At 36.7% G+C, this 15,938-nt stretch overlaps 1 protein-coding gene across 2 annotated transcripts; it reads left to right on the top strand.

Annotated features, from left to right (window-relative positions):
- The first annotated feature begins 4,741 nt into the window (after window positions 1-4,741).
- LOC108335474 (probable apyrase 7) lies at window positions 4,742-7,287 on the top strand. Of its 2 annotated transcripts, none has more exons than XM_017571496.2 (2): window positions 4,742-6,189; window positions 6,697-7,287. In XM_017571496.2, the coding sequence occupies exons 1-2, from the start codon at window positions 5,817-5,819 to the stop codon at window positions 7,155-7,157; spliced, it is 834 nt and encodes a 277-aa protein (XP_017426985.1). In that variant the 5' UTR covers window positions 4,742-5,816; the 3' UTR covers window positions 7,158-7,287. Both variants share the same exon structure in this region, with proteins under 2 accessions (XP_017426985.1, XP_017426993.1).
- Window positions 7,288-15,938: the final 8,651 nt, after the last annotated feature.

Raw genomic sequence — 15,938 nt, 5'->3', positions numbered from 1 at the left:
ATTTTTTTTTTCAATTCAAAGTCCTAAATATTCCTCACTCGAAATCTTTCACCCTATGTTATAATTAACTCCATAAAATAAAAAGAAACAAACTTGCAACGTAACATGTGGAGGAAGGTGGGAAACGTGAAGGAAGGTGGAGAAAGGAAGAGGAATAGAAAAGCAAACAAAACAATCATATGGGTTCCAAGATACAAGATTATCCATATTTTAACATGTAACACTTTCAAATAATGTTAACCCTAATTTAATGGAACAAACCAAAGTGGCTTTATGTATCCAATATTGAGATTCAATTGAATAAAAAAATACAAGAAATAAATAAAACATCGTGACATCAAAGGGTACTTTTTTTCCAATTCAAAATCCTAAATATTCCTCACTCGAAATATTTCACCCCATGTAATAATTAACTTGAGAAAAAAAAAAAAAAAAAAAACTTTTCAACATAAAACGTAATGAGAGGTAGAGGGAGGTGGGACAATGTGGAGGAAGGTAGAAGAAGGTGAATGGAGAAAGAAAAAAAAAAACAAAAGAAAAATTAGAAAGGTTTCATATATAGAAGTGTATATTTTGACAAGTTACACTTCTAAATAGTTTAACACCAATTTAATGAAATTAACCAAATTAACTCTATTTATCAAAATTTTGAGATTCAATCGAATGAAAAATATATATTTAAAATAAAGTAAATTATAAAGCTAAATATAAAACTCAAATTAAATAAAAAATTTATTGAAATTATTGCATGTGCTGAAAATGCTCTAGTTAACTATGTGATTAAGGTAACTAGAGCTGTCAAAACGGATAACCCAACTCAATTCGGTCCGGTTCATCACGGGTTGGTCATTTAGTGAGTCAACCCAACTCGGCTCACTTATTAGTGAGCTCAAAAAATTCGAATCCGGTTCGACCCACCACGGGTTGGTGGGTTAAACGGGTTGACTCACTTAATTATAAGTTTTTTAAGCAAAAGACAAACAAATAAGTTTTGAATATTAATAACTTTTCTATCACTTATCCATTTATAATATTAGAGTCTTAAATAGATAAATTTATAATATTTTTCTCTCTTAGAAACATATTTTTCTTATCCTCATTTAATATAATAAAAAATGTTAACTAATAATATTGAAACACAAAAATAATAAATAATTAAATTAAATTAGGTGGATTGGTGAGCCACCTGGCTCACCACGGATTCAACCCAGGTTCTAAGTGAGTCGGGTTGAAAACTAACCCACATAAAAAAATTATATTTTTTTTCAACCCAATCTGGCTCAAACTCGTGATGAACCGGATTGACTTGCGAGTTACAACCCATTTTGACAGTACTAAAGTAACTCAACAATATATGGTTGATAATTGAATATATATCTTTCCCGGGAGGTATACCTTATTATTTAGGTTCTTACCTAGTTGATTATCTGTTTTTATATTAGGAATGTAATTTTATTTTAGAAATGTTTAGATTCAATAATAAATATAATAGATTGAAGTATTATTATCTTGGAAAAATTGAAATGATACTTACAACCTAAATCTAACATGTTCTCAGTTCACATGACTGTTCCAACTATGAATCCGATGGTCCCAATTCCAAACAATAAATAAAATATCAAAATTAGTGTGAATTATTATATTTTAAATGCATATAAAAGAGAAAAAAAAAATCCAGAGAAGCTAAATTGGACTTATATATTTTCCTCGTCAATATGTTTCTTAGTATTTTTATATATTTTTTTCTATTTATTTTACTGAACAGGCCCACACTAATATTGTTTCCAATACCTTTAATGTTTTGCACCGTGAGCTTAGTCAACCTTCACCTTTAATAGTTAAATATGTAACTATTTCCCTTAAATAAAATAAAATTTAGTTTCTGACTCACGCCATTTGGTCAAGCAAGTTTAACTTCTCTTTAATAACAGTAATGGTAAGACTTGACATGCTTCTAAATTAGTTCATAGAAATCCTTGAAACCTTTTTGTTGTAATATCTTTTCAATTATTTTCTTATTTGTATTGATAATTTATTTTCAATTATTGATGATTTCACTAAGCATATTTGTATTTATCTTTTGAAATATACTGTGGACTCCATTTACACTTTAATATTCATGTGATATGTTTTTAATTACCATAATCTCACTTAAAATCATAATGATTAAAAATTAAATACATTTTTTTATTATAATGATCATGACATTTTTAATAAAATTTTGTGTGGAATCCTAAAACAAATATTCGTCTAACACGTAGAAGTTAAAAAATTGTCAAAAATGAAAGTTAGAAATCATTATCTTTTAAATAAAGTCTAAATAAGTAATATCAAGTTGGTGTATACAATTTATTTTATTTATATACATTTATCATCACTTTTATCCTATTTAAAACGGGAATCACAAACATGTTATCCAAATAAAAATGAATCATTAAATTATTATCCTATATTAATTTATAATTAGTAAACCTAAAATCTTATTTGATAACTAAGCAGGAACACAGAACATAAATTCATCCCAACTCTTCATACTCATACTTATAGTACATGTGTCTGACTTCTCGTATTCGTTGTTATGCTTCTTGTCTCACACCTAATATTTGTGTCCGTTTTAAATTATTAAAACATTTATAAAAGTAACCTAATAAACTTATCTTTATTATGTTCTCCTGTTCTTAATTTTGTTTAATTTGAAAGACCCATATTATTTGTTATCATATAACTTTCTCATTTTCTTTTTGTTGTTTAATTTGTTCAATATTCACAAAGATTATGTTAAATATATTATTTCTTCCACCACAAATTTGATTACATTTTTTTTATTTGGTTTGGTTTTGTTAGAAATTATCTCGTGCTTTTAATTGATATGATAGTATCAATATATACATTAAAACAAGAGGAATCATATCCTATGATTATAGATCTTATGATTGTGAATCATTATGATTGTGGATCCTATTTAGATGAGTGATTTTTAATAATTATTTACAAGAGAAATATCTACTATGTATTTATTTACGTTATCTAACAGGTTTAATGTTCTGTTCACTTGAACGTATTGTAGTGTAGATGAGATTTAAGAAGATGAAAAAACAAGATTTTTTATGTTCACTTTAGAGGAAATGAAGGTGATGCTGCGGATGGAAAAACGAGATCATTCATCAACTCACATCTCTCGTATTAGCAGAGATTTGAAGGGAAGTGTTGTACTTTTATTATATTACCCCTATGGTTTTAATAATAATAATAATAATATAATTTTTTTTCATTTTAAAAATTAATTTTTATTTTTATTTTCTTCTTATAATAATTTTTACAATTATATATAATATTAACAATTACAATTTTATATTACTTTACTATTACGAGTATTTTGGTAATCTTCAATTTTTATCAATTAAACAATTTTTTTAATTTGTCACATGGTCAAATTTTATACTAATTTTCACAAACTTTACTTCTAAATCCACTCTCACTCATCTCTAAATCTCTTCAAATAAACAACAATCAATTCATTCTGAAATCCTCTCAAATCCATCCACTTACTCTTTTTCAAATCAATCCTTTAAAGTGAACCCTAAATGATGTAATATATATTAGGAAAAAAATATTTTCATTAAATCAAACAGTTGTTGAAATATATATTTAATTTTTTTTATTTAATTTTTTTTACACGAGATTATTTAAATTTAAATTTTAAATATTCAATTGTATAAATTAAATCCTTGATAATATCAAATTTTCTATACCTATTATTTGATATATACTAATAAAGATGAGACAAAAATTTATACTCTTAAAAACAAAAATGAAACAAATATAAAAATAAGGATGTCAATAAATTTTTATTTAAAAAGTAAAGATATATATATATATATATATATATATATATATATATAATTAATCTTAAACTTATCATATAAAGAAGTATGACTTTGTAATAAACAATTAATAATCTAATAAAGCAATTGTAAAGAAAATGTTTACATTTGATTTCACATTAAGTTAAATATAAAATCATGATCACATCCAAACGTGAAATTCATCATTTGTAAACCAATTACCAACTAAAATCGTTAAAGGAAACTAATAGGATGAATAAATATATAATTTGCACAAAGGGTTAAGATGCATAAAGATGGAAAGTTAAAAGTGTAGACAATGTGGGAAGGGTTAAGGTTGAATGTAATGAAAATGAAAAGAAAAATATATAAATGACCTGAATTGTATTTGAATGATTGAACTGTAACTTTTTTTAAGAAAAAGGAAAACCACAATTGAGTATATAATGAACACTAACAAAAAAATGTCAATCAGTAATATTCTCATAAATTATTTTAATAGTCGATTGTACATGTTACTATAGTTTCTTATTATGTATTTGCATAGTAACCATATGACAATTATTTTGAAATAGTAAATCTATGTGTATGTTATGTCATCAATAAATAATTACAAAATATAAATTATTTTTAAAAAAATTATCTGTCATGAGAAATACATTTTTTTTTCACTAAAAATAACGAAACAGTGATTTTTTCCAAAAAGAGAAAAATAAAGAAAAAAAGGGGTAAGTTTTATTGTGTTTGTATGTTTAAAAATTATTAGTTTTTTTCGTGGACTATAAAATTATAAATATGTGTATGTATAATATTCGCTTTTCGGTAATATGAGATCTTGTTAAAAATGTGATTTACGGTTTAGAATTTTGTTATTTTAACACTAACAAAATCTCGTTAAAAACCAAAACCTTCCCAGGATCGAGTCACGAAGCAATCTCAAAAGAAAAGAGATTTGAAAGTTGCGGAGTATCGTGATCATAGCCACTTCAGTAGCAGTTTTTGAGTTTTCCAAATTCCATCAGATAATTTCGGATCAAACTACAGCAACTCTACAGCCACAGCTCTGGTAAATTCATCTTCTATTATGCACTCAGTAGTAGCTGCTACAACTAGTGAAGTAGATCTCATCTCAACCAAGTACGCGTTTTCCTCAACCCGATTTTGAAACTCGATTAAAAGGGGTTTTCATATGACTATTACATCATTTTTCTGATGGAAGTCCCCAAATCCCCTTCCAAATACAAGCGAATCGCCAAACACAAATGGCTTATAAAATTCGGTTTAGTAATTTTGGTGATGCTGCTATTGTTTCTGGGTTTTTATCTCGAGTCAGAAACCGGAAAACTCAATGCGTCGTCGTATTACACTGTGGTTGTGGATTGTGGAAGCACTGGGACACGGGTGAATGTGTATGAGTGGATGGTAGGGGTGAAAGGAGCAATCAAAGGGAACTTGCCAGTGTTGCTGCACTCCTATCCTGATAATACAACGAAGAGGAGTTCACTTTGGAAAGGTTCTTGTCAATATCACTGTATGCAAACTGAACCCGGGTTACACAACTTTATTAATGATTCTTTAGGAGTGAGACAGGCTTTGGAGCCCTTCATTGTGTGGGCGGAGCAAGTGGTGCCGCGAGAAATGCGCGGCAATACTCCTGCTTTTGTCTTGGCTACTGCTGGGTTGAGGGGGCTCGCCTTGGAGGACGCTGATAGGGTATTGGGAGATATTGAGGCTGTTGTGAAAGGCCATAGCTTTATGATGAGCAAGAGCTGGATAAGGGTTTTGAGTGGGAAGGAGGAAGCTTATTATGGCTGGGTGGCTTTGAACTACAGAATGGGCACCTTTGATGAGAACTATCCCAAGTCTCCCACTTTGGGACTTGTTGATATTGGGGGCTCGTCGTTGCAGATTGTGGCAGAGATAGATGTTGCTGGTGATGATGTGCATGTGATGAAATCAAGGCTCGGATGAATGGAGCATCGGATTATGGTATATTCATTTCCTGCGTTTGGCCTAAATGAAGCGTTTGATAGGACAGTTCTTATGCTCAGAAACAATCAAGGTGAGGAAAGAACTGCCAGTATCTCTGACCTCAGACATCCTTGTCTGTTATCAACTTATGTACAAAACTATACATGCCATTCTTGCTCTGCATTGGCTTCCATTTATGAGAAAAATCACAGCCAAGACCAGGAAAGTGAACTTTATTCTTTACGTCTTACTGGAGAACCTAATTGGGAGCAATGCAAAGAACTAGCTATTGGTGCTGCTATGAACCCGAGTTCCAAAGTGTCACATCTGACAGTTAGCAGAAATTGCCAAGCTAGTTTAGTTTCTGGTACTGGTAAGGGTATAATCATTTGTTTGCATTGTAGTTTTCTTATTTTATTAATTCACGCCTTACAATTTTTATGAAATTTTCTCTTGGTCTTCTTGAAGTCTGTTGAATATACATGTTAATGGAAACTTATAATAATTTCAGCATGGCAAATTTTTAGCAGTTGGTTTGGTTTGTACCCGGTGGCTATATGTAGTTACTTTCATTTTCTCAACCTCTCACCCGTTCTCCAAAACGCTACTTTGTAAAATCGTAAAAATGAAAAGTAGATCAAACAATAAAGAAACATTATTGCATCCTCTCTATGATCATACCAAAAAATTCACTTGTTGATTGTGTGAAACTATATCACTTTTGATGACTAAGGTTGTCATACAGTCCACCTTTTCTCTATGTAAGTGTTGACATTGCACAGTCCTAGCTCCCTGATAACATGGAAGAAAGGGTGGTTAAAAGTTTTGTTTCTATTATGTGCTGCTAGGAACTTACTGTGTTTCATTACTTACCTTGCAGGCACTGATATACTTAATTTAACAGCTGTTGCACAACCAGCCAAGTTTCATGCGTTGTCTGGTTTCTTTTTTGTCCACAACAAGCTAAATTTGAGCCCAAGAACCAACTTAACAATGGTTTGGGAGTCAGGCAAACAAATATGTTCAAATTTATGGTCTGGTTTGAGCAGTGTTTCTGAAAATCCAAATTATGCTGGACAATTTTGTTTCCAGGTGGCTTATATGGCATCATTGATTGATTATGGTCTCTGTCTTGGTGATGTTGAAGTGGTATTTGGCCCAGGTGACATTTCGTGGACTTTAGGAGCTGCATTAATTGAAGGGAAATTTTTGTGGTTAAACAGTATAAGCTACGAAGCCCATGCTATTATTTCAACTTTAAAGAATGTCAAGGTCACGTCTTCTCCTACTGTTCTATTTGTTGTACTCGTATTACTTTCATTGATTGTTTATTGTAGTTAAATTAAGCTACCAATGCCAAGTAGAAGGGATTCTGCTACTGGCTCATCTTTGCCATCTTATATTCCTGTAAGACGTCGATCTAACTAATAATATTTCGGCATTTTTCTGTCAGTCCTTTGCATAATTCATTTTTGAAGAATGACATGACATTGGAAGTTCTAGAAATCAATGTTTATTTACTTTGAGTCACTCAATTTTAAAACTGACACTTTAATAGGAGGAAACCAACTTTGTCCCCAATGTTTTGGTACCAATTGCACAATATTAATGAAAAATAGTTGAGGGATTGTCATGTATTGGCAGTTTCATTTTCAGTTGATGTAACCTGAGTATTTTATGAAACCTAAAAGCCATCCAAGTCATATTTGGGGAATTCTGAAATGAAGAATATGACTTGAGAAGTCAAAAATATGTTCTCAATATGAATATTTGTCTATCATTCGGTGCTTGTACAATCTTAACATTTGATATTAATGACTTAACTTGCCTGTATAAATTATTGTTTGAACATCAAAATAGAAGAAATAAGTATAATATAATTGTAGTATAAATATACTTGCTATAAACATTCTAAATTCCTTTAATTGATATTTCTTCTCATTCCTCTTTTTTTTTTTTCTTGATTTTTATGGGTCACCTGGTGGATCCAGGGACTGAGATAGTGAAAGATAGCTTTCACAGGCTGCTAACTCTTTTGGCCTCTAGACTGACCAGTTAAAGTTTTTTCCATAGGCAAAGAGAAATTTTAAATAAAACAGTAGCATTGATAACATAAGATATGCTATGAGTGCAGGGAATAAGCGCACCCAAGAATTCTGAGGTGCGTACATGTTCTTGTTCACTACCATCATATATTACCGAAGACAAACCCCACCCCTACATGAACTAAGTAGTTAGAGTTAACTTTAAAGCAATGGTATATGGAAGAGAGAAAAACGAAGAAACTTAACACGTTGTAATATGTTGACTGTAGTTGAAGACATTTAGCTATGAATTCATGTTATTTTGTGAAGGAATGCTACTACCAGTCTTTTCTAAACGCTTTCTTTTATTTAGAAAAATTCACAGGCATGTCATCATTAAATGATGTAGGTCCCTCGCTTTATTTGGTAGGTCACACTCCCATGAACATATGTGTGTTGAAAAGAGCATGCTATTAATGTCTCTCTTTTATTGTAGTGCTTCTTGTTTGATTTAGTACTTTTATTTTATAATCATATCTACTTGATTCTTGGCTGCATTTGATTCCAATTTTCCTAGTTAGTGAAGTTCCCCTGGGCACACTCATTTATATAGCTGCGGGAAGGAGTGTTGTGCCTCATGGAGCATTGAATTAACCCGTGAAACCTGATCTTACGAGGCAACATATTATACTCATCAAGGGCAAATTTAGCGTTCCGATGGCTACTTGAAGTTTGGACCTTTTATTTTTTTCTTCCTCCAATCCTATCTTTGGGCCTGGACCCTAGATCTTTGCATCCTGACCCTGGATCTTTTGACCCTGACCCTAGACCCTGAATCCTGGATCCTGAACCGTGGCCTTTTGGACCATGGACCATGGACCGTAGACCGTGGACCCTGGACCCTAGACCCTAGACCCTAGACCCAAAACCCAAAATCCTAACCCTAATCCTAAACCCTAACTATAAACGATAATGCTAATCTTGAAAACCTTAAGCCCTAAACCCTAACCCTTAAACCTTGTACCCTGGACACTAGATCCTAGATCCGGACCCTGGACCATGGATTCCGTACCCAAAACTCTAAGCCCAAAACCCAAAACTCTAAAGCCTAAAGCCTAAACCCCAAACCCTACCCTTAACCCTATACCCTAAGACTAAATCGTAATTATAAACCCTAAACCCTAACCATAAACCATAATGCTAATCTTGACAACCCAAAACCCTAATCCTAACATAAACCATTAAACCCTGGACCTTGGATCCTTGATCTTGGACCGTTGACCCTGGACCGTTGACCCTAGACCATGGACCCTGGACCATGGAACCTAGACCCTGGACACTGGTCCTTGGTCCCTGGACCTTGGACCCTGGAACCTTGACCCTGGACCATGGACAATGGAACCTGGAACCCGGACCCTGCACCCTGGACCCTGGTCTGTTGTCGTTGGTCCTTGGTCCCTGAACCTTAGACCCTGGAACTTGGACCTTGGACCCTGGAACCTTGACCCTGGACCATGGCTGTTAGTCCAAAAACTTGTTGGGCTCGATTTCGGCAAGCGTACCGAATCGTTCAAGTAATAAACCGGTAAGACCGGGTATCGTTTTCCCAAGAGACTCGTAATACTAGAGAATTGTGCGATTAACAACTCATATAGACTCAAGAACATAACATCAATTTACAGAACAAGTGCAGAAACATAAATTCATACATAATTACAAGGTTTGGACTTTGGTATTGAAGACACTTAGAAATGGAAAAGACTAGAAATGATATGAAATGACATTGCTAAGGTTAGTTTTCACCAATGCACTCTTGTGTAAAACCAATTTCATCTCCTCTCTATCAATTTACTAAAGTCAATCCATTAAAACACTCTAGCCCTAATCCCTTAGGTGAAAGAGCCTAGGTTTTCCTTATCAAACTCCAATCCCTTGGACAATCTAACAAGCAAAACCCGCATTAAAGAGCTGGGATCTAAGACAACATGTGAATCATCTTCCATCCCTAGAATCAATGAACCACAAGGACTCCTATTTCAGTTCTGGGTTTCATCTTACGTCCCCATAATCCATAAAACCCCAAAATCAAGTCATGAACGTCCCCATTACATGCAAGCTTTAAGATTGGAAACAAGAATACTAGCAATTGATAGAAAAGGCATATATATAATCAAATCATTCAACAATTACACAAGAATTCAAAGGCTACAACTAATCCCAACAAGATGGGTTTGGCTCTCCATTTCCATGGAGAGCCTTTAAGCTTACAAAATGGCCATGGAAGAAGATGAAGAACCCAAGAGGAAGGAGGGAGTGTTCCCACGAACCCTAGCAGCCCTCCAAGCTCTCCTCTGAGTGAATTGCGCCTCCAAAGAACCAAAGACCCAAACCCCTTCGCGTTTTAGGGTTAAATAAGCTCTGTCAGACACATCAGCAAAAATCGCGCCCGGCGCCCTCTCTGTCTCGCGCCCAGGCGCGAGACTCTTTGGAAAGTCACGCCCGGGCGCCCCATTTCTCACGCCCGGGCGTGAAACTTACTGGAAAAATCGCGCCCGGTGCCACTTTCGCGCACGGGCGCAGACCATCTGGATATGGGCGAGCGTCCTCTCATGTGTCCAGAACGAGCGTCCACTTTTAGTTGTGCGAGCGCCAATGCGCGTCTTCGCTGGACGAGCGTCCACTGCGAGTCTCGCTGGACGTCTACTTCTGCTAGCTGGACGAACGTCCACTTCTGCTAGCTGGACGAACGTCCACTACTCTCTTCGCTGGACGAGCGTCCTCTTCTGGCTTGGCCGAACGAGCGTCCTCTGCCTGGCTGAACGAGCGTCCTCCACTGTTGGACGAGCGTCCTCTCTCCCTGGCTGGACGAGCGTTTCTGCGTGCCTTGTGGTTGGTTCAGCTTTATAATTTGTTGGAGACTTTTCCAAGCTCATTTTTAGCTACAAAATAAGGGATTATTGATGAAAGTACATCAAAGTAGCCAAAAACACAATTATTTAGAAAACAAGACAAAAGAAGAGGATTAAGCAAGTTATAAGTTAGAAAGGAGTTGATTTTGCTACTAAAATGATGCTTAAATAATGGTAAAATTTAGCATTATCATTGGCCAATGGAACCTTGAACCTGAACCCTAGACCCTGGACCCTAGATATGGACCCTAGAGCCAGGACCCTAGGCCATAAACCCTAGACCGTCGACCTTGGACCCTGAACCTTAGACCATGGACCCTGAACAATGAACTCTGGACTCTGGACTCTGGACCCGGGACACTGGACGCTGGACCCTAGACCTTGGACCGTTCACCCTGGACCTTAAACCCGAAACCCTAAACCCTAAACCCTAGCCTTAAACCGTAACTCTAAACCTTTAACCCTAAACCTAAACCCTAACCCTAACTCTAAACCCTCACTCTAAACCCTAACCTTAACCCTAGCTCTAACCATAACTCTAAACCCTAACTCTAAACCCTAACTCTGAACCCTAATGCTAATGTTGAAAACCATAAACCCAAAACCTTAACCCTAACCTAAACCATTAAACCCTGGACCCTGGATCATGGATCCTTGATACTGGACCCTTGACTCTGGACCATGGACCCCGAACCCTAGACCCTGGACCCAAGACCCTAGATCCTGACCCTGGACCTAAATCGTAACCCCAACCATAAACCCTAACACTATACCTTAACCCTAAACCCTGACCGTAAACCATAATTCTAATCTTGAAAACCCTAAACCCAAAATCCTAACACTAAACCCTAACTCTAACCCTAATCCTTAAACCCTGTACCTTAAACCTTAGACACTGGACCCTGGACCTGGAACCTGGACCGTCGACCATGAACCATGGACCCTGGACCCTGGACCCTGGACCCTGGACCCAAAACTCAAAACCCTAACCCTAACCGTAAACCCTAACCCTAACTCTAAACCCTAACCCTAACCGTAAACCCTAACCATAACTCTAAACCCTAACCATAACCCATATTGCTAATCTTGAAAACCCTAAACCTAGACCCTAAACCCTAGTCAACTAACATGAAACCCTAACCCTAACCCTAGACTTCAAAACCTTAAAACCTAGACCTAAACTCTAAACCACACACCCTATACTCTAAACCTCAAACCCACACCCCAAACCCACACCCCAAACCCTAACCCTAAACCCAAAAACTAAACCCTAACCCTAACTCTAAACTTTAGCCTAACTCTAAACTTTAAACCTAAACCCTAACCCTCAACCTTAACCCTAAACACTAAACCCTAACCCTAATCCTTAAACACTGAACCTTGGACCCTGGACCCTAGACCTTGGATCGTGGACCTTGGACCCTCAACCCTAGTTAACTAATCCTAAAGGCTAGCCCTAACCCTAAACCGTGAACTACTTCCTAACCCTAAGCACTGAACCTTAAACCCAATACCTTAACTATATACCTGAAATCCTAAACCCTAAACCTAAACCCTAAAACCATGGACCCCAGACCCTAGACCCTAGACCCTAGACCCTAGACCCTGGACCCTGGACCCTGGACCCTAAACCCTAGACCCGGAACCCTAGACCTTAGACCCTAGACCTTGGACCCTGGACCCTAGACCCGGAACCTAGACTGTCGACCATGAACCCTGGACCCTGACCCTGGACCCTGACCCTGGACCCTCAGTCCTGGACCTTGGACCCTGGACCATGGACCCTAGACCCAGGAGCCTGGACCTTGGAGCCTGGACCCTGGACCTTGGAGCCTGGACCCTGAACCCAAAACTCAAAACCCTAAACCCTAACCATTAACCATATTGCTAATCTTGAAAACCCTAAACCCAGACCCTAACCCTAAACCCTAGTCAACTCACCCTAGTCAACTAACATGAAACCCTAGCCCTAACCTTAACCCTAGACCCCAAAAACTTAAAACCTAGACCTAGACCATAAACTCTAAACCATACACCCTATACTCTAAACCCTACACCTTACACCTTACACCTTACACCATAAACCTTAAACCCCACACCCTACACCTTAAACCCTACACCCTACGTCCTAAACCCTACACCCTACACCCCAAACCCCAAACGCACACCCCAAACCCTAACCCTAAACCCAAAAACTAAACCCTAACCCTAAATCCTAACAATAAACTCTAACCCTAACCCTAAACCCAAACCCAAAACCCTACTTCTAAACCCTAACCCTTAACCTTAACCCTAAACACTAACCCTAACCCTTAAACCCGAAACCTTGGACCCTTGACCTTTGACCCTGGACCGTGGATCCTGGACCTTGGAACTTAGACCCTAGACCCTAGATCCTGGACTCTGGACCCTAGACCCTGGACCCTAGATCTTGGACCCTAAATCCTAACCCTAACCTTAAACCCTAGCCATAAACCCTAACTCTAAACCTTAACCCTAAACCATAAACCCTGACCATAAATCATAATTCTAATCTTGAAAACCCTAAACCCAAAATCCTAACACTAAACCCTAACTCTAACCCTAACCTTTTACCCTAGACCCTTGGACCCAGAACCTGGACCGTCGACCATGAACCTGGACCATGGACCCTAGACCCTAGAGCCTGGACACTGGAACCTAGACCTAAACCCTAAACTCTAAACCATACACCCTATACTCTACACCCTACACCTTACACCCTAAACTCTAAACCCTAAAAATTAAACATCACACCCTACACCCTAAACCCCAAACCCTCACCCCAAACCCTAACCCTAAACCCAAAAACTAAACCCTAACCCTAAACTCTAACCCTAACCCTAATCCTAAACCCTACTTCTAAACCCTAACCCTCAACCTTAACCCTAAACACTAAACCTTAACCCTAACCCTTAAACCCTGAACCTTGGACCCTGGACCCTAGACCCTGGACCTTGGACCCTCAACCCTAGTCAACTAATCCTAAAGGCTAGCCCTAACCCTAAAGGCTAGCCCTAACCCTAAAGGGTAACCCTAAATCGTAAACTACTTCCTAACCCTAAGCACTGAACCCTGAACCCTGAACCCTGAACCCTATACCTTAACTATATACTTGAAACCCTAAACCTAAATCCTAAACCATAAACCCTAACCCCTAACCCCTAACCCTAAACCCTAATTCCTAAACCATAAACCATCAACCCTAACCATAGCTTTAAACTATAAACTCTAACCAACACTTTAAACCTTAAACCCTAACTCTAAACCCTAAATCCTAAATCCTAAACCATAATCCCTACACCATAAACCCTAAACTCCATACCCTAACCCTAAACCTAAACACAAAAACTAATACGTAACCATAACCCAAACCCTAAACCTAAACACAAAAACTAAATTGTAACCATAACCCAAACCCTAAACTATAAAACCAAACATTAAACCCTACTTCCTAACCCTAAGCCCTAAACCCTAACCCTACTCCTAACCACAACCTTAACGCTAAACCCTAAACCCTAAATTCTAACCCTAAACATTAACCTTAACCCTAACCCTAAACCTTTACTCTAAACACTAAATTCTAACCCTAATCCCTACACCCTAAACCATAACCTTACACTCCAACGCTGCGCCAAAACTAACTATAACGCTAAACCTAACCCTAAACCCTAACCCTAAACCTAATCCATAAATCATAACCCTAATCCTAAAACATAACCAAAATCCTAACCATAACTTTAAACCCTAAACTCTAACAATAACATTAAACCATAAACCTTAACCCTAACCCTAAATCCTCAACCCTAAACATTATATCCTACAATTTAAACCTTAAACCCTAAACCCTAAAATCAAATCCTAAACGCTAAACCTTAACCCTAACCCTAAACTCTAACTCTAAACCCTAACCCTAAACCCTAACACTAAAAATCCCAAACCCTAACCCTAAATCCTAATCGTAACCCTTACCTTAAATTCCAAAACCCTAACCGTAATCCTTTCATAAAATCCAAAACCCTAACCTTTAAAGCTAACTCTAAACCCTTAAACCCTAAACCCTAACTCTAAACCATAACCCTAAACCATAACTTTAACCATAACCCTAAACCTTAACCTTAGTCCTAGCCCTAACCCTAACCCATAACCCTAAACTCTAACCCTAATTTCTAACCCTAAAATCTAACTATAAACCCTAACCTTAAACTATAAACCCTAACATTAACCCATAATTCCTATCCCTAAGCCCTAAACCCTAACCCTAACCCTACTCCTAACCACAACCTTAACGCTAAACCCTAAACCCTAAATTCTAACCCTAAACATTAACCTTAACCCTAACCCTAAACCTTTACTCTAAACACTAAATTCTAACCCTAATCCCTACACCCTAAACCCGAACACTAAACCATAACCTTACACTCCAACGCTGAGCCAAAACTAACTATAACGCTAAACCTAACCCTAAACCCTAACCTTCACCCTAACCCTAAACCTAATCCATAAATCATAACCCTAATCCTAAAACATAACCAAAATCCTAACCATAACTTTAAACCCTAAACTCTAACAATAACATTAAACCATAAACCTTAACCCTAACCCTAAATCCTCAACCCTAAACACTATATCCTACAATTTAAACCTTAAACCCTAAATCCTAAAATCAAATCCTAAACGCTAAACCTAAACATTAACCCTAACCCTAAACTCTAACTATAAACCCTAACCCTAAACCCTAACACTAAAAATCCCAAACCCTAACCCTAAATCCTAATCGTAACCCTTACCTTAAATTCCAAAACCCTAACCGTAATCCTTTCATAAAATCCAAAACCCTAACCTTTAAAGCTAACTCTAAACCCTTAAACCCTAAACCCTAACTCTAAACCATAACCCTAAACCATAACTTTAACCATAACCCTAAACCCTAACCTTAGTCCTAGCCCTAACCCTAACCCATAACCCTAAACTCTAACCCTAATTTCTAACCCTAAAATCTAACTATAAACCCTAACCTTAAACTATAAACCCTAACATTAACCCATAATTCCTATCCCTAAACCCTAACCCTAAACCTTAACCATTAACTCTAAACCTTAAACCCTAAACCCTAGCCTTAAACACTAACCTTAACCATAAACCTTTACTCTAAACTCTAAACCCTAGAC

Source organism: Vigna angularis, chromosome 1 (assembly GCF_016808095.1).
Source record: "Vigna angularis cultivar LongXiaoDou No.4 chromosome 1, ASM1680809v1, whole genome shotgun sequence".
Classification (NCBI taxonomy): Eukaryota; Viridiplantae; Streptophyta; class Magnoliopsida; order Fabales; family Fabaceae; genus Vigna; species Vigna angularis.
This window is presented reverse-complemented; position numbering and strand designations above follow the sequence as displayed.

Coding starts and splice junctions, on each gene's coding strand:
- LOC108335474 (XM_017571496.2), top strand. CDS start 5,817: ATGGAGCATCGGATTATGGTATATTCATTTCCTGCGTTTGGCCTAAAT. Junction 6,190..6,696: donor TAGTTTAGTTTCTGGTACTG/GTAAGGGTATAA, acceptor CTTACCTTGCAG/GCACTGATATACTTAATTTA.